This window comes from Nyctereutes procyonoides, unplaced genomic scaffold, assembly GCF_905146905.1.
Source record: "Nyctereutes procyonoides isolate TBG_1078 unplaced genomic scaffold, NYPRO_anot_genome, whole genome shotgun sequence".
Lineage (NCBI taxonomy): Eukaryota > Metazoa > Chordata > Mammalia > Carnivora > Canidae > Nyctereutes > Nyctereutes procyonoides.
Genome location: NW_026575134.1, coordinates 23,161,853 through 23,182,211, shown reverse-complemented (window position 1 = coordinate 23,182,211; position 20,359 = coordinate 23,161,853). Strand labels below are relative to the sequence as shown.

The following is a 20,359-nucleotide window of genomic DNA, read 5'->3' as shown; positions in this document are numbered from 1 at the left end:
ATTCCATGAACAGCTGAGCTAACAAATGAAAGAGTTTAATTTTCATTCAAATGTAAAACATAATTGATGCTTTCCAAAACCTAGTCTATTAACTCATTCTAAAGGAGCCTCCACGTGCTTAGCATCAAGGGAGTTATGTCAGATTCTCCTGGGATCAGCAGGTTGAAAAGCTCTACAAGCGCGAAAGTTTAATAAGGACTGGATTAAAATATCTGAAAAAAATATAGTAAATTAGAGTCATAGAAAATCTTGAAAAGATGCTAAGTTTTTAATTTCATTTTTACTTGAACACCAATTAACTTTGCAGTTGAAACCAGTTTCATTTAAAAATGCTTATGAAGCTACATCTGTTTTAAATGGAAGTTATATTCACCACCAGCTATTTCTCAGAAAAAATATAGCTTACTTAAATGGATGTCATCTTAATATATTGTCTATTAAAATTCAACTGCAGGCAGCAAATATCCTATCCCAAACTGTTATTGATTTCCTGGCCCAAAAAATAAATGTGGTTCTTTTAATTAGAAGATTCTAGGGTCTTAATTTAAGAATGTTGGAATCATAATATGATACACTAAACTTTTGTGTGTATTGGGGTTTGCTTGTTTTACAATTTATGTATGAAATGATTTATTTTCATCTACCTTATAGATAGTTGATTTTTGGAATTTTCCATGAACATGAAGTGTATAAATATTAATCAGCTTCACTCTTACATTGTTTCACTTAGGTTTTTAAAATAAATTAGAGCTAACTTTCACTTCAATTATATTATCTGTTAATTCACTATCCAAGAAGCACTTTCCTTGCACCTTGGCTATAAAACTTATTTCATGAAAGTCTATGTGCAGTTAGCTGCTTACATAACCACATAAACCATTTCTCATGCAAAACTGCTGGAATGGAAGAAGTTGCTGTGGAAAATTTTCCTAACTCTTCCAAATTCTGTTTGTGTTCATTGATTCCAATATTATACGAACCTAAATACAATAGTCAGCTTTGTCTTTTAAAGCTGAAAATCTGTGATGAATTGTCATCTCAATTTTTTTGATTTGATGCTACCAAGTTTTAAAAATCATATCTCTGCAAAGAAAAAAAACTAGTAGATAGTCTTTCATCATGACTGTCTCTGATAATCCTATAGAAAGTTCTTATTTTTAATATTGATTTAAACTATGAAAATGGGAACCTATGGGAAATCTCTAAGTTAACTTATTAAATTAATTTACATCCTAAATCATTTGTTTCATTGTGTCTCAGGCAAGTTGTCTTAAATTTGTTAAGACTATCCTGCGCTCAGCTTAGCTGTCAGGATTTGAAGTGAAAAGTTGCAATTCTCTAGCATATAGGAGGTAATTAAAACCACAAGAGTGGATGAGCTCACCTGGAAAAGAGTGCAGCATCCACAGGAGAGTACAAAGGAGCAGGCAAGGAAGGCAAACATAAGAGGAATGGCTGAAGGATGAGAAGACTCTGAAAAAAGCTAAGAATAGCCAATAAAGAGTTCTGGGGCATAATGAAATTTAACAGAGGAAGCAGTCAAAAGAAATGAGTAGGTCAGTCATGTCATATAAAGCAAAGAAGTCCAGTAATAATAAGATGGACTAGAAGTGTTCATCACCAGTACAGTTCATTAGCGATTTCTTCTGCTGAGACTCCTGGGCCACCTCTCTAGGGGCAAGGCTGGCCTCCGTGGGTGAGGAACAAACGGCCCCGAATGAGACACGAGTAAGTAAGGACAGCGAGTATAGGATACTTAGATTATTTTCAGAGAAATTTCAGCTGAACTGGAAAGCTTGAGGAAAGACCTTTCTAAAGAGTTGGCTGCCCTTTTCTCAATTAAGTGGAAGGAACAGAACGCAGTGAGGAGAGTGGAAGAGATAGGAGACAAGGGGGAAGTTGGTAGAGCATTCATTCATTTATCATTCATTCAACTCATTAATTCATTCACTTAACAGATTTTACTGAGAACTTGTAAATACCAGAAACACTCCCAGGTGCTAGGAATATAGCAATGAATGAAACAGCCAAACATCCCCGTCCTAAATTAGTGTGTAGGGAGTTGGGGAGGGCTTAGAGGGATGACTAGTGGGGACAAACAGGAAAGAAAAAATATGAGATGCCTCTGCTGCCCCTCCTTACATCCTGTCAGCCTTATCCCACCCAGCACAGCCTCACTGTGTACCCCAGGGCTTCTCTGATGGCAGGCCACAGGGCAGGAGTCACAGCTGGAGGTGTGACTCACCCATGTGGGCATCTAATGAGTAATGGAATGAATAAGTACTTTTCTTGGTACAAACCTCAGTGGCCAACTTTGAGAATCAGTGTCCACTGTCCTCAGATTTTCTATCGTGATGACTTCCATAACACATCTTTCTTTGACTGTTTCTCCTTCCTGTCAATCCCTAATTCCTCACTCCTGCTCTCTACCTACTGCTAAGGCCTTGACTCTGATGCTGCTTCGGGGTATAAGGAAACTCACAAAACACAAGATAAATGTTATATTTATGTCATATATATGTTATATATATCACATATCCCCATAAATGCAACATGTGTGTATATTCCAGATAGTGATAAGCACTAGAGAAAAAACTAAATCAAGTAAAGGATATGGGGGTTCTGTGTATGTGTGTGTGTGTGTGTGTGTGTGTGTGTAAGAGAATGAGAAACAGATTTGAATAAACACTGTGTGCCAAGCACATTGGTAAAGTGCTTGCAATTTATGAACTCCTTCAATCTTTTCATCAGTCTTACAGGGAAGATAACATCATACTCATTTTTCAGATGAGAAAACTGAATTACAAAAAGGTCTCCTACTTGGCCTACTATCATACTTGTAGCCAGGTTTGCAGTACTATTTGAATCTATGCAGTTTGCCTTCAGAATCCAACTCTTCACGCTTTGTTCCGGGCTCAGCTTTAGTCACCTACACAGCGAGGCCTTTTAAGGTGATTCTTCCCACCTAAGCCTCTTTCTCATCGGCCACCTCTGAACCCCCAAGCAATGTCCTTCTTAGTGTTTAGTGTGTCACTGATGAAAGATACAACGGAGCCCAGTTCAATGAGAGTAAATCTGATGGAATATAAGCTAATATTTTCAGATGAATAGCCTTGTGGTGGCCTAAGTTCATCAAAGAATGTACTTATTTATTCAAACTATATGTGTTCACGAGAGGCATCAGAACACTCATCAAAATATACTGGTGGTTATTACTTCCCTAGTTGTTACTGCTCTAGATGGCCTATTGATAGAAAGTGAAGAGATCATGTACTCTGACAAAAATGTGTAGTGTGGGGGCACCTGGGAGGCTCAGTGGTTGAGCGTCTGCCTTTGTCAGGTCATGTGGGGTTCTAGGATTGAGCCCCACATCGGGCTCCCTGCATGGAGCCTGCTTCTCCCTCTGCCTGTGTCTCTGTCTCTATCTATCTCTCTCTCTCTCTCTCTGTCTCTCATGAATAAATAAATAAAATATTTTTTTAAAGTGTCTAGTGTAGACCTTTGCACATTAAACAGTCATCTTGATAATAGTAGTCTCATCCTACCTGAGTTCTTACAGTCCATGACAGCTGGAAACTGGCCTAATACTATTAGCTTGTCATTGGTTTTATTAGGAGCTCGCAGGCCAGTATTCTCCATGTTAGTGTACAAATCCCCACAGAACACAGCGTCAGGGCTACTCTGTGAGCATGACAAATCAGGAAAAAAGCAAGGCCATTTTGTAACCGTAAACATTGTCCAAACCACCAAAAAATGACCAAATATCCTCCTATCCTGCCTATATGCTACTTCTTCACCAAATACTGCTTTAGCTTTATTCTGCTCTCCATTCCTCCTAAATAAGATAAATGGAGAGACCTAACCATAGAATTACTTCTCTTTTCTTCAATATCCCATGCAGAGCAAACTCCACATCCTTGAACCCTCCCTCAAATCAACTAACACAAGCCCAAAACACATGTGCCCTTTGGATACTCTTTCGCCGGGCAATCCCACAGTCTCCCTTCCTGCAACGAGCAATAACCCAACTTGATCAGCTACAAGTACATTCCTGATGGTCTTTGACTGGAGGACATTGATATCCTCATATTGTCTGTTCCAAGCATTTAATACTCATCTATATAGTTTCCTTCATGTATCTTGTTTCCTGATTATATTGCTGCTTCTAGGCACTGAAGTCATCTCTCTGAAAGCTTATGTTTGTGTGGTCTTTGTAAATTAATATGAATGACTGAATTTTCTGACTGACCAAATGGTTCACATTTTCTTTTTCTTCTTTAGGAGCCAACTCCTATTTCAGCAATGGAGCTTTCCACTAAACAGGTACTATCATTATGTATTACAATCAGTATTCTGTATTAATTTTGATTTTGTTTTTCAAATAGATAAACATCTTTATGATTCATCAAATTTTACAGATTTAATAACAAGAGTTCCCAAAAAAAAGAGAAAAGAAAGAACATTCTTACAATAAGCTAGTAGAATGAAAATTAAAGATCATCTTCATCGCCCCATGTTTTTTTTTATATATATATTTTTTAATTTATTTATGATAGGCACACAGTGAGAGAGAGAGAGAGGCAGAGACACAGGCAGAGGGAGAAGCAGGCTCCATACACCGGGAGCCCGACGTGGGATTCGATCCCGGGTCTCCAGGATCGCGCCCTGGGCCAAAGGCAGGCGCCAAACCACTGCGCCACCCAGGGATCCCCCGCCCCATGTTTTTGACACATCTTACATTCCTATAAACATATTTAAGTCATTGTTGTAAATTTTTATTTATAGCATTTCTTTTTTGGGTTACTGTAATATTTTGCTCAATTATGATTTTAATCTATCCTTAAAATCAGCAGTGGTGGATATTTCAGATTATAAATAAGTTTATAATTTAATTTGCATGTATAAATAACATATATTTTATAGGCTATTAAAATTATGCACAGGGCTGTATGTGTTTGGAGGGTCTTGACTCAAAAGTTGATTTTACTTTTTCAGTAGTATTGTGTACCAGAGAAAACATTTAGGTTGGCTGCATATAAAAGGAAAACAGTCACTGCCAAATGATAAGTTATTAAACTCATGAAATCAAAAGTTAAGGGCAGCATGTTAATAGTCTTGCCTTCATTCGCACTGAAAAAGAATGCTTTGGCAAGACACTTAAGAAACACAAATGACTTCTAATTGCTAAATTATATGTACAAAACAAATATAATTTTAACTTCTAATAAATTATCTTCTCCCCATAAATGTTACATAGCCTTTCTATTCATGTATCAGTGGTAACTCAAAAAAAAAAAAAAAAAGAGGATACTGAGTTGTAATTAATTATTAAATAACCTAGCAGAAAAAAGCTAGAATGGAGTAGGAAGCGCTTCACTCACTGTTCTGAAAATTTACATACAAAATTGTTAAATATGAAAATCATTTGGCTAATCTTATTCCTGAATTGTTGACATGTTTTACCTCTGACCATGTATTAGCCCTTGTACAAGTCACTAAAATACTGTGCCAGTAAAACTCAGTGTATATCCTTTCCACACTTCCATATCAAAATAGATTGATAATCTCCAAGATATTTAGAGAAACTCAGAGTGCAGATATTATTGACCTGATACTGTTATCTTACACTTCATAAGTATGTATTCACCTGTTCTTGTAATCTAAAAATTGTCAAATGTTGGCAAGGAAATCTGGGGATTTCCAGAATGGCAGCTAGACTGGGATATTCTTTCCCATAATGATTTTTAAAATTATTTATTCATTCTCTGCTTGGCTTCATTGCCAATCTTAATTATATTATGTATACTTTTATGAGATATTTATTTTTGTTAAAATATTTTGAAGTACTATAAGAATTGCCTAGGGATCCCTGGGTGGCGCAGCGGTTTGGCGCCTGCCTTTGGCCCAGGGCGCGATCCTGGAGACCCAGGATCGAATCCCACATCGGGCTCCCGGTGCATGGAGCCTGCTTCTCCCTCTGCCTATGTCTCTACGCCTCTCTCTCTCTCTCTCTCTCTCTATCATAAATAAATAAAAAAAAAAAAAAAAAAAGAATTGCCTATTAAATACACCACATTTCACACGTACACAAAAACACCCAAAAAACCAAAAACAGTTTATCAGTTTAAAATACCATGATATTACCATGAAGAAAATTATTCCTAGCCTTCGTTTTCATTTTTAAAACTGAGGCAGTAGTTTCTCGGACCAGCAGTATTGCAACTAATTTTCTGGATAAATGGACTCATCGCCTGCTTATGACCCGAAACTTGTTAAGGAGGATAGTGAGGAAAGCCTGTGGTGATGTTAAATTGGGCAGAAAAAGCACATCAGGTTACTTGTTAGGGACTGGATTATGCTCGCTGGTGCCTGCAAGCCTCCCGTATATTTCAGTTAGATGGCATAATTGGTTTTGCAGTTCTTTAATAGTACTACAGAATAATTGTAAAATGAAAACTAGACTTGAGTTGTATTTAATTTGGGGCTTTTTATCACACTTGTTCAAATGCTACATTGGCTAAGCTTTGTAAAAGGCACGTGTAAAACGATACTGAAATACTAAATTAGTCGCTGCTACAAAGCCCCGCCCCCCTCCTACTTCCTGTGGCAATTGCAAATTCATTAACATAATGGCATTGCCGCATGTTTTATCTGGACTTTAAAGATCTAGTCAAAGAGGCTCATACTGTGAATAATGAAGTGAAGCCTTAGAAAAATCAGGAGAATGCCTCAAGATGACACAGAGAATTAACACAGCACAGGATTTAGGCTGCAGGGATCTTGATGCCTGACGTCGCAGTTTCTCCCCAACACCCAGGACTTGAGTTCAGGTCAACCGCAGCAGCTGGAGTGTGCCGGATTCCCCATCTGATGATCTTTAAAATTAAAAGTAATTTTGTAGTTTTTTTAAATAAAGTAATCTTCCTGGAGGTAGTACAAGGATAAGACGGTTGACGTTGAGCAAAACTTGTTAACAAAGGCAAGCTCCGGAACTTTCCCCCTTTCTTCTAATAGGAGGGCAAGCTACGTGGCAGGCAGGTGGTATGGGGCGGGCGCCCTAGCATCAGAAGCAGGGGACCCCTGCCCGGGACCTAGAGAATAAATGCTAATGTAGGTACTCTGGTGAAGCAAAATCACAAACAGCAGAAGTAAAAAAAAAAATAAAAGTAAATAAAAAAAGAAGTCAAGCTTTCTAAGAACAAGTACATGAAGGTTTGAAAATTACTCCGTGTCTTCTATCTTTTATTTGAATTTTTATCTTTATTGGGATATAAATGACACAGAACCGTCGCGGTGTTCCGGTGGTTTCATGCTTGAAGATACGCTTCTTTGAGTCGGGGATCAGACTTGGATCACGGCCTTTCTAAACGGCCGTACCACGTGGCGGGCGTTGGCCACAGCTGCCCGTAGTTCGCGGTCTCTAAGGCCTCCGAGTCGCGCCTGCGCGGCGCTCTGGGGGGCGGGGCCGGGGGCGGGGCCCTAACGCTCGTGTCTCCGCAGCACCAGCTGTACGCGGGCTCGCCCGCCGGCCTGGCCCAGCTGCCGCTGCAGCGCTGCGCCGCCTACGGGAGGGCCTGCGCCGAGTGCTGCCTCGCCCGCGACCCATACTGCGCCTGGGACGGCGCCGCCTGCTCGCGCTACTTCCCTGCCGCCAAGAGGTACCGCCCGGGGCACCGTCTGCCCGGTCCACACTCCCTGCCCTGCCCCGCTCCCCACGCTCCCTGCCCTCCTGTCCTCCCCCCGCCCTCCCCGCCCCCTGCCCTACCCCCGCTCCCCCCCCCCCGCCCCCCCCCACGAAGCACAGGGGCCTTGCCCGAGGGCTCGGAGGGCTCGGACGGGCTGGGGCCTTTCTGTCTCTGTCCTAAGGGGTCAGAACGATCGGAAAAACACGGTGATCGCAGCTGGGCACCGAGCATAATGGGACAGATGGCTCTAGTAGATGACGGAGGGAATCCACACATGACAGTAAGGTCCTTGAAAGGCTACACTGGGAAGTTACAGAGTTTTGTGACCTCACGTTCCCCGGGGGCACAGATGAGGGCCAAAGCCACAAAGTCAGAAACCATCTAGACTGGGCTCTGGGCCCTTGGACCAAAATGCTCTTCCGCCCAAAATGTTCTTCTTTTTCTAACCAGCAGCATTGCATCTTGGTTTTAAATTTTAATAAGGCAATTTATGTCCTTGGATGAATGGAATATATGCAGAGAAAATACCTTTATTTACTTTAGAGTCTTAGCATACAGGAAGTCATCTATAAAAAGTCAAGAAGAACTTTTTCATGTTTTAGAGATAACCACACTTTTGTATAATGCTGACTAACTAGCATCAAATTCTATCTTTGACCCAAAATATATATTTATTTGACCCCTGAAATTTAAAGGCCACTGTATCATCATAGTATGATCTTGCATTTGTACTGTTTGACCTTGAAATATAAAACCACATAATAAAAGATCTATCGATCATTGTATCGTTGTATATGTGTTACACTAAGGTGTTAAACATATTCTTAATACTTAACATTTTTTGGACATACTTAAAAATTGCTACGATATTCCTAGAAGTTATCTAAAATAACATATTTGGATAAAACATAGCTGCAACTTGCTGTCTAGGACATTGAGGGCATCGGGCACAGGCATTTGATGATTTGATAGAGTGCCGCGTAGGCTACTGTTATCCTATAGGGAACTCTTAGGCACATCCTAAAAGTTGTATACACACCAGGTTTACTTTCACTTCAAAAAATAAAAGCACTTTCTTAATTTGACAAAATATTGATCTCAACACATTCTCTACAGCTCACATATGGCCACCTTTCTCTGTTGGTATTTACCATTTCAGAAACAAGCAATGAAAGATGAGAGTAGTATACAATATCTTGCTAATACAAATCCAGAGATTAACAGCACACACATCAACCTATTAAAACATAAAATAGAAATCAGAGTTATCAAGGTCCATTGCATTTTAGGAGCAATAAAATTTGGTTTATTTTTTTCCTATAGTTAATGTTTTACAAGAAGCCGTGATGTGGACTCTTTTCATTGCTAGTAAGCTGTTTTCTACATGTGGATCATTTAAGACGTTTAGAAAAAATTTTAGAGGAAAGGGATAACCTAATGTCTACTTAAATCTTTTAATTACATGCTTCGGATAATATTGGCCGTAGTGTTAAATCTCGTACAACTTAAATCTGTCATAGATAATCAGTCCATATACATTAGTATTACACATAAGTGTACTCTTAGCTTATTCTATTTAATGAATATAATTTTCTTAGGCCTTCAACATTTAGAATTGAAATAACTGTCTGTATTATTCCATGTACCATCCAATTTTGCTGAAGTTTAAATCTGAAGCAAAAATTTAGTTTGGAGATAATGTGTTACTGAGTAAAGAAACCATGGATAGTTTAATAAATAGCAATATGCAGTTTTTATAGTAATAGAATTAAATTACTCAAAGTTGAACTTTTATGGTTCCTAATATCATTTAGGATCTAGGTTCTTTTAATATCAAAAAACAAAATTCATGTTTGAATTAAAAATGAGTACCATTTCCTTTCCACATGAAAGTATATAGCATTACCTAATTTAGCAATGATTTGTTCAGATTTTAAGCGTTTTTATAAGAAAGATGAAAATAAGATCATAGCTACATCTATAATAAGTTAAAAAGTTGTATTTTATGTATTTGAAATGTTTATTGCATACCTATAATTCCAGAATGAAGGAATTATCATTAACACATTTTTGTTGTGCCTTGAAGATTTTACTTAATCCAATTTCATGTGTCTTTGAGAAGGACGTTTAGAGGCCTCACAGTTTATATATTCTTCGTGATGACTTTTTTCAAAAACTTAAGTGGCAGTAAAAAATGCCTTCCCAAATGCTTTGTGGTTCGTGTTTCACAAGTTCCTTGTTGGCTCAATTTTGAAATGTGCAACATCTGTTTGATAGTCTTACCAATTCTACAAATAGAAATCTATAAATACTTTAGTCTTCTAAATTTATGAATACAGTAACAATTTCCATGTTTGCAAATCTCCATGGCCTTTGTGAGAACTCTTTTCAGGGATGGTAACTAACTTTGCAGCAAGACAATATTCATTGACATTGACACAGAAAACAGTTGGGCAAGTGTCCCCAATCTTTTTCATTCTGTTATATGTAGCCAATCTCCATTTTTAGCCTCTTTCTCAAACTACACATCCTGCTTACACCAAAAAGGCTAGAGACAACCTCATTCTTCCCAGTGAACCTCTAACAGTGTGGAAAGAGGGCACCAGAATGTATTACAACTAACACTATCTGAGCAGCAGTATGTAAGAGAAATTTATTTAGATTTTTATAGCAAATTTGACTTTTCTATTAGAAGTGAGTCCTCTCTCACCTTCTGACAAAAGGCAGACTTCTTCACAATATTTGTTATTGCGCTTCTCCTTTAATTCATTTCACAGGTAAATTGGTTTGCAGTCATAGCCATGTGATCATGAAAGAAATGTTTTCTTTAAAAAAGTTGATATAGTAACCAAAAAGGAAAATTAAAAAGTCACTTAAAAATAGATTTCATAGAATTAGTACCTTTAAGTTTAACAAGAGTCTATTTAATAAATTACGTATAAGTATTAAGAGAAAGAAATCATGTAAATTTTAATTATCAAGCTTAGTCTCTCATTCGTGATCAGAATGAAATTTAATTCAGGTTATTGAAGAAATGGGTTGCCATTCTATATTTTGTGCTTTTTCCTCAGAATTTAAGATGTTAAGAATTTTAGAGTTTCTAGATGTTAGATTCTTATTGATTGACATCCAGTTACACATAAATCATGAATCTTCTGTTACTACTTTGAAAGACTTGACTGCATTGTTAGTATGTTTGTATACTCTTTTGCATTTTGATCCCCTGGAGACTGATCCTACAGGTGTAATGAGCTGCTTTAAAAAAATTCTTAAGTCACTTATAGATGCATCTCTTCCTATGAGCTCCTAGCGTCTTTGATTTTTGATTCTTCTCTATGCTTTGTGACACATTACCAAGAAGGAATAAGGATGCAATAATACCTATTAAATGTAATTGTTTTAGACGCACAAGACGACAAGACATTAGAAATGGAGACCCGCTGACTCACTGTTCAGACTTACAACACCATGGTAAGTTGCAACGCTTTCATCTTTCAACCTGCTGGTACCAGGATAAATCCTAAGCAATAGTGTGTACCCACACATGTGCATGCAGGGCACACACCTGTATATGTACCCATTCCTTAACAATATTTAAGGAAATGCAACTGAAGAGAAAGGAAATCTAGAAGAAGGAAAATTTTAAAGAATACTAAGTGGGGAATTATATTTATTATTGCGGATGTGAAAAATTCAAGTTTTAGTCCCTTACAAGACTTGAATTTCAATTTTCTCATATTAACAAAAAGAAGCCAGGTTTAATTGCGTGCTTTCATATATAGTAGCAACCTGAGAACAACAGGCATCAGAAATATTCATTTAAAATATTAAAGAAAAAAAAATAAAAAAAAAATATTAAAGAAGAAAATGCAGTCTTAAAATAAGCCATGCAAATTATTCGGTAATATGCTGATGATACAGACCTATTGTATTGTTATTGGGTATCCTAGTCAAGTAGAAGATAATCCCGATATCTTTACATTGATTTATTGGTAGGATATTCCTTTGAATTGGGGATTGTGGATTGTTTCATTTTATGCTTCCTAAAAGATATCAAGTCCTATTTAATGTCCAGCATTAAATGCTGTAATATCAACCAAACTTCCTTTAAAATGCAGTAAAATTGTAGTATATCTCACTTCCCCCCACGTCAACCCTTTACAAAAACAATAATAAGGCTATGCTTCCCTCTGCTGGGAAAACTTATCAATGACATCACTGCTTATGAACAATTTGTAGTTAAAAATAGCTGAAATGTAAAATGTAAATATTTTACATGTAATTGAATGTAATCATCCTGTTAACTTTTTTGGTGCCTTTTACATTAATCTGAAAAGACAGTATAATGTTTTTTATCAGTCAACTTGGATTTGATCCACTAATTCTGTGTATACAATATTCCCATTTCATGAATGTTAAGAGAACACTGCACAAAAAACACCTCCACATGCATTCCAAAACCTAGTTACCTTCTGAAGGTCAGATCCACCTGTTGTGTATGCTATACTTGCTGGTATGTGATTCGCAAATACTTCTAGGGTTGTCTGGGGGATGCAAATACCATGAGAGGTTGCCACAAATCGAGCCTATATTTGGGGTCCATTTTGCTTGCAAAATTTCTTGCCAAAGACTTTATTGTCTGTTATTACTCTTATTACAAAGAAAAAAGATACCACTAAATTTGAGCAAATGCTGTGATTTTTTTTTGTCTTTGTACAGATAGGGTACATAATTGACATATCCTCCTTAAATTTTTCAAATAGAGTATTTCAGTTGGACAACAAAACATTAACTAGTCTTGCATTAATGTATTTCATGTAAAAATATTGAATTATGATCAGCACCATTTGTTAATTTATTACATTAAAGAATCTTTTTGCTTAGATATGGAGAAGCTAATGATAATAACTGCAAGTAGAAGAAACAAGACAATGTAACTAGAGCTCATTTCTGATCAGACCTCAGTCTCCATATCAATATAGAATTTATTATTTTAAATATTTTAACTCTTATATTTCTATAGTTATAACACATGCAATATCTTAATATTATAGATATTTAATAAATGTTTATTTATTAAATATCTATATATTTAAGTATTTGAAGCTATAGCATCACTAGTTTATTGGTTTTGGTTTTCAGTAGAGAATTGAACTAAATATCATCTATTATTAATGTTAAAATGATTTAAGTCATATGTTGCTATTAGCACCATCATATTTAAAAATAGATCTCTTTTAAAAAACATCATTATTGACCAATCAACTAATAAAAAAAGATTATGTACTACAACACATAGGATACTATGCTATGTTTTAAAGATTGCTGGAGAATTACTGAGAGGTACATCCATTTGTTGAATAATCTAGTTCCTTCATAGACCCATTTGGTATTTTTTTCAAAATGATATATGTGCTAGAATTATGGGCATATATGTGTGCGTGTGTGTGTGTGCATGTATGTGTATATATACACACATACATACATACATACAAAGAAAAGCTGACTGAAGGCATTCTTTTTAAGTGATACTGTGTATAAATAAATGTTGACTGTTGAGTGAATGGCCTTTGGAAAGTACTTCAGAATTTAAAGTTCTATTTTGATGAAGTTAGAGTGAGGAAAGCTTGTAAAACCTGGGAATGTAGAATTGCTCAGCTATAGAAAGGTGAACATGAATCATTTTTTTCTCTTGATACTTCAGTCAAAATAGTATACTAAGGAAAAGGAATTGCTCTGGTTTAGTGTTAGTCGGTGTGTGTGTTTGTGCATGTGTATATTTGTGTGTAAGCATTGCTTCATAGATGGGTGGGATAGAGGAAATGATGAAATAGTCCAAGAAGTTCTGCAGAAATAAAACATTCCCTTTTTAAAGGCCTCTTTATTCCTTGTCTGCTTGTATTACTAATTCACCAAACATAAAAACTGTATACCATAGATTACAATAAATTTCAAATGTTTGGAAACTAAGTCAGGCATTCCCATATGGCCAAGCTGAATCTTACCGTTAGATCTTAGAATAGGTGATGTCTATTTTTGGAAGTAAAATGGGCAAAACCCCAGAGCCCAGCCCTGTTAAATCATGTATGTTGTCTTGCTAGTGTCACATCTCACATTGAATAAAATATTTGTGCTCATATGGAAACATACAAAGATATGAGATATTTTCCCAGAAAGCTGCTAAGCAACTTGAAGCCAAATTATACACTTCAGGACAATCAGTTCCAGCTGTAATAGTAAACATATTCTGTAACACTCTATATTTTACATATCCTGAGGTTTTAATAGAGAGACTATATAAAATAATTCAGCATTAAGGTGGAAGAAATTTCACTCTCGATGCAACCTTTAACACTCACTCAGCCCTTTGCTCCCTCTTGTGTAAAGGCAGCACACTAATGGTGAGCGGGCCTAGGTGTAATTTAGAAATCCAGCTCTCCTTCCCCTTAATCTGGCATAGTCTCTTCCATCGCTGGTGGCTATTCACCTAGGGAAATTTAGTATAAAACCCGAAATATATATGTGTTGGCAGATCTTCTTGTCTTCTCGCTCACACCTCATACAGAATGCTAAAGAGAAACTTCAGGTTGTTTGCATTCTGTTCCCTTCCCTAAAATAACTTGTGCACCGAATTGGAGCTTGTCTGACTTTGCCTCCGAGAGCATGAGTGGCTGAGTCAATTTACCTTTTCCCCTTCTTTACGACGAGTTGCATTCTGATGTACATGTCCAGAAAGGAACAAATCATAAATGACAACATTTAAAAACATTAACAATCATCTTAGATTTTTCAATCTTTGAAATATTTTATGCCCTAACTTTAGTTCAATACCATCATTGAATTTCATTTCATGGTAGTTCTCTTGGCTGTTCTACATACAAGCATTTCCCTTCTAGCATCCTACAGTAAAATATCCACAGAACTCAACCTTCTTAATCATCTCTGCAACTGGCTCATCTCAATTTATGTCTTGGTTGGCATCAGCATTGTTCCAGAATTTCATAAAATATCTTTGGCAGTGTCATCTCTGTGGTCTGCAGAGCTGTAAATTTAGTATTTTGTAGCAATGCTAATCTGGTCTGTGTTTTAGCTTATTTTATATACATAGAAATTCCAACTGAATCTGAGCATTTAGCCCCTAGAGAAGTCTCAAAGTTTGATGGATGAGGATGATGTCAGGTCCTAAAAAAAAACCCTGACTTTAATAAATTACCTAATAGTATCAAGTCAAAGACGTCACTGAATATAAGATGCACCATTTTTTAAGGACTGCTAAGAAAGAAAAACTGCCCAAGATGAATGATCTAATAGTGGTGCCAGCATCAAGCCAGCTTACAGTGTTTCAGAATTAGCACAAGAAGGAAGTAAACTCCCATGCCGAAGACAGCAAGGACGTTTACCTGGTTCACCTATAATCATGGGTGGTGGAAAAGGAGGAAAACCACTTCTTGAATCACAGGGTGCTATTCACAAATGTTTACTTTCTGAATTCACAGCAACAGTGTGGACCAAATACCTCAGACAAAACTTTAATTTAAAGAGGTGTCAGGTTAGGAGAGTCACATGTGTCTGGCAAAAGTAAAAACAAACTCTTTTTAGAAGAAAGAACTTGAACTCCAGTTAAGAACAACTGTAAGACATGCTGTTATCAGAAATGTTGAAATATATAAGTGCATATTCTAGGAAGAAATTATTACAGTATTGCCCTCTGTAATTAGGCAAATCCAGTCATTGATGGCATAGGTATACAAGACATGCTCACACAGACACACCTGAATAGGAAGAGGCTTGACAGAGTTTGTGCTTTCATTGTTCCTTACTAAAGTTTTTAAATATGTCATAAGAGATCGCCCAACTGTTCATACACCCATAATTTAACTGTTGTAAATGTAAAGTTTTTAAAGCATGCTGTATTTTTTTAAAAGATTATATTTGTTCACGAAAGACACAGATACAGGCAGAGGGAGAAGCAGGCTCCAGGCAGGGAGCCTGATGTGGGACTCGATCCCGAGACCAAGGATCACACCCTGAGCCAGGGGCAGGTGCTCAGCAGTTGAGCTGAGCCACCCAGGCATCCCAAGCATGCTGTATTTTTTAAATTCCAAATATAAGGGAAATATATTAAAATACAAGATGGTATTTTCATTATTGTTTATGGAAGGTTTCTGCTTCAGTAAATGGGTGTTTTCCATCATCTACTATATCTCTTGGGAAGAAGTAAATTAAAGTCTATGTTTCCTGATGTTTAAATGTAGAAATTCCTATTTCACTCTGCCATATAGATTATATGTGCTTTCTTGGTAAAACATATGCTATAAGATCCTGAAAATAAAACATATCAGATATTCAATATAGACTAAATAAATACGTTAGTAGATGCCTTCATATTGGTTGTGCTTTTTACGTAATTGAATTTCAGTCTGCCTTATACCAAGAAGCACTGCAGCCTCCCCCACACAGGTATCAGGTGCAGAAGTAAATGCAACTATTTAAATGGCTTCATTGTTAACCTCATAACAATTTCATTTCCATATTTTAAATTAATAAATTTCTAAATATTAAGATACTAGTGACCACCTCTAATACAATAAATTACCAATGAACAGTAAAATTAAAATACCCTGGTCATATCTATCCACGTGTTTATCCATCTACCTATCTGTATGCTGACAAGAACATTTTAAGCAAGCGTACATAGGAATCTGGATTCGAGAAAGATAGGAAACTACTTGAATTGTAAAATTTTACATGCTACCTTCTGTTTGGTAATTATTTCCCAGCACCAGAGACAGATCTTAATTTAGGAAATTAAACAAGGTAGTTTAAAATCTATTTTAGCAAGTTGATAAATTACAAGTTTAAAATTTTCTCTAAGGTTTCATAATCGAGTCTTTTTTTGTACTTGACAGATGCACTAAGCACATGGACTTTAATACATACATACATATGCATGCATGCAAACTCACATTCAATTAGTTCGTAATAGTTGGTACAAGCGTCATATCAAAATTGGAGAAATAACATACTAAGCATTATATTGATAAACAGAATTCCTGTTATATAGCTTGGTGTATTTATGCATATAAACAAATATAGTATATATATACACATATATATATAAATAGATAATTTGTTTTCAGCATACTATAATGTATGAGATTATTAAATCAATTGTTAGTCTTCTTAATTATGCGGTCCAAAAATATACATGAACATTAGGGATGAGTGAAATTTTTTGTCTTCAATTTTATTTATTTTTAGGTATTTTATGTCTTCCCAAGACTTACTGATTAATTCATAAAATGCCTTTTTAGCTACTACTACTTAAAGAGGGATTGTTCCTTCATTTGAAATCTAATTAGATTCTTTGCTATTGACAAATCACTATTTATGTTCCTGGAGAAAAATATCTAGAATCCAGTAAGGAGAAACTAAGTAATGATTTTATATCAAGAAATGAATATTTGCAGTCTTCTGTGTCACCTAGAGCTTGTGGGCAACATTTCCTTTCTTCCTTTGAATGGCCTTTAACACTGGGTGTTATTGAGAAAAAAATTTGCAGTGTAAAATATTAAAATTGCAATTTGATGAAAACAACTGGAATTAGATTTCTCTTTATGTAGTTCAGTAACTAACACTATTCTTAAATATTTAAAATATGTGCAACCATTTCCCCCTACTCCAAATTAACCTTTACTATTATATTCATTATTTATGAAATTCAAGTTTAAAATCACTTTCAGGGGGAGAACATCAAAAATGGTAACAGAAATTAAATAGTTGATTAAGTACTTGGTTTACTACCCCACCCATCTCTATTATCTTTCTACATGACATCACATTCTTACATTATTAACATTTCAATCCTGGGAGACATTTATGGGGTTAAAATAGAAAGGGAAATAAATGGAAAACTGAAATGTGATGCCTTCTGTTTCTGCCTTATTGGAAGAGAATCAAATACTAAATAAGGCCTTTAGCAACATGATATTTCTGGCCAAATGATGGATATCATGACTTTTTGTTGTTACAAAAGGAAGCAATTTATTTAACTTCTTTCTTTCCTCCCATTCTTTCTGGTTTATTAGCCTCATTTCATTTCCATAAATTATCCCGCTAAAGGAGGAAATGATTAATTGAAGATTGCTTCCTTAACATTATTTCTTGTCATTAACAACTGCGACATATTGTAACATTGTGTTATTCAAACACACTGTGGTGCTTTTAAAATAAATTTAATGTTTGTTGCTCTCAATTATTTTGCTCTAACTATTCAGTTCAACTCATGAGAATTCATTATGCCAATTTAACAACTAACTCTACCCTTCTTGTCTACTGGTAATTTTCATGACAAAAGTTTCTATTCAAAACAGTTGCTTTCTAAATGCGAAATGTATTTTAAAATAGATTAAAATGAGATTGCTTTCTTTCTGGAAATCTACAGATTACCCATTGGCATAGACATCCCCTAGACTCGTCTACTGGGTGTCCCTGGAGAGTGTATTCATATGATTTCTCTAATCTCTTTCTCTTACTATCCCATATTTGGAATTCTTGATTTTGGCGTATACTTGATTAGTTACCATCTTCTCCCGCCATATCTCAAATCAACTCTTGTAACATCACAAAACAACAAATTAAGAAGATTCGAAGTGTCTACATTTGCCAGTGTGGTTTTAATAGCACATTCAGTCATCATCAGGGTTACAAACCCTATGCCCTTTTTAACTGATTAAACTTTTAACCATTTCTTTTACATAATTATGATAACTCCATGTCCTGAGGATGTCAGAGTTACATGAGATTTCAGCTTTTAAATACAGGGTAAATAGTTACCCTGGATTTTCCATTCAGCAAACATCAGCTAAGGATTTGTGGCTGCCTAGTGCCAGGATCATAAAACATATGCCATGGAGGACGACAACCAGGTGAATAAATGATCGTAACAAATAAGACATCATGTGCTCAGAAACTATATGTAAACAGATTATTAGGAAGCATAGAAAAGGAAATACTTCATTTGATGGTGGTCAGGGAGTAAGACTGATATTGGGAAGCAGTTTGTCTTACTGTGGATTGCCCTACTACGGATTCTCAGTAAAGGATTTTAAGTTTTGAATTAACAGTTGAAACTATTACAAGAACACCCCTAACAATAATAGCACCTCACATATTTATGATTTCCTGTGTCTAGGCATTATACTATTATTTTTATGTAGATACATTTTAATAAGAAATAAGGTACTAAAAAGGGTTATAACAATTTTATGTTGCCCAAAATCGTTAGGTGAAAAACTAACACCACAGAAAAAAATCTCCCAAGATGAATATCGAGAAAATAGTGCAAGGCAGTGGACACCATGCTGGACAACATTTTGACATAAACACAGTGAGCAAGTCCATAGAGCTTTGCTTATGCGCTTCCTCAACACAGATCAGAAAGACCCCACCCAGCACAATTCACAAAAATCAATTATGGGAATAACCCAATGTGTTCCATGGAAACTCTCAGAACAATTAGTTTATTTTTTTAAAGACTTTATTTATTTATTTGAGAGGAAGTGTGAGTGAGAGAGAAAGAGAACATGGGTGGGAGAGGGGAGGAGAAGCAGACTCCTTTCCAAGCAGGGAGCCCAGCATAGGGCTCGATACCAGGATCCTGGGATCTTGACCTGAGCTGAAGGCAGACATTTAACCGACTCAGCCACCCAGGTGCTCCTCGGATCAATTAGTTTATCCAGAGGGAGATTTTAGATTATACTTACCCTGAATATGCAAACTTTCATATCCTTCAGAAAATTTCTAATTGTCAGTGTTTTCTTAGTTGAGCTTTTGATTTACATTGGATAATTGTAAATCCAATAGTAGATTATCTGAAAAATATTTAGAGGATAGCCATATTGTGCTACCATTTCAATGCAGAGCTGTTTGCTTTAATAAAGTCAAAATGATAGTATGTTTGATATCCTAAGAAAATTTTTGAAAATCTGGTAGGAAAGTAATAATCAAAATATTGTTTCTGTTTTTAGTTTTTTTTAATAGAAAGATAGAAACAGAGACAAAGATTAAGGGGCAAAGGGAATAAAAGGAGAAAGAAAGAAAAACTATTATTGGAATTCTGATGGCAGTTGGGGTAGAAGGATTAGGAAAGAGAATGGATATTTATTGAGTGCCTTCTATCATTCTAAAATATTTATTGGGTATCTGTTTATAAGAGTTCAGGAATTGGGAAATCAACCAAAAAATGTTTATAGATTGTTATATCTGCGAGCCCAAATATATGAATGCTTGCCTGATGCAAATTTAAATGAAAATGCTGGCCCTACATTAAAAGTTGCTGGTGATAGAAACATTCTGCTGCAGAGGAATTAACAGAAACTACTGTATTCAGTGGAAAATTAGTTTTTGCAATTATTACTGATGGCAGCAGAATCTAACAAACATAAAATAAGAGAATTCCAAACCAAAGGAAGACAGTAGTACCTACGCATACGGACTATGATTTATAGTTACTATGGCAGGACTTATAACTTCCTACTGCTTACTAAATAGAATGCTTTATTTTGCTTTTTTTATTTGGTCAAAAGAGAGAAATAAAGGCCTACTGAAAGGGAGAAGGAGTTCTAAAGGTATTGCTGAGCATAGTTATCAAGGCAAAGTAAAGACACCTGGTC

General features: G+C 36.0%; 1 protein-coding gene across 1 annotated transcript in view; it reads left to right on the top strand.

Moving 5' to 3' along the window:
• The window catches only part of SEMA3A (semaphorin 3A), a 200,021-nt gene that overhangs the window by 171,661 nt on the left and 8,001 nt on the right, over positions 1-20,359 (top strand). The window contains 3 exon segments of the mRNA XM_055300759.1: positions 4,282-4,323; positions 7,501-7,658; positions 11,089-11,156. Coding sequence (XP_055156734.1) covers positions 4,282-4,323; positions 7,501-7,658; positions 11,089-11,156 — 268 coding nt within the window.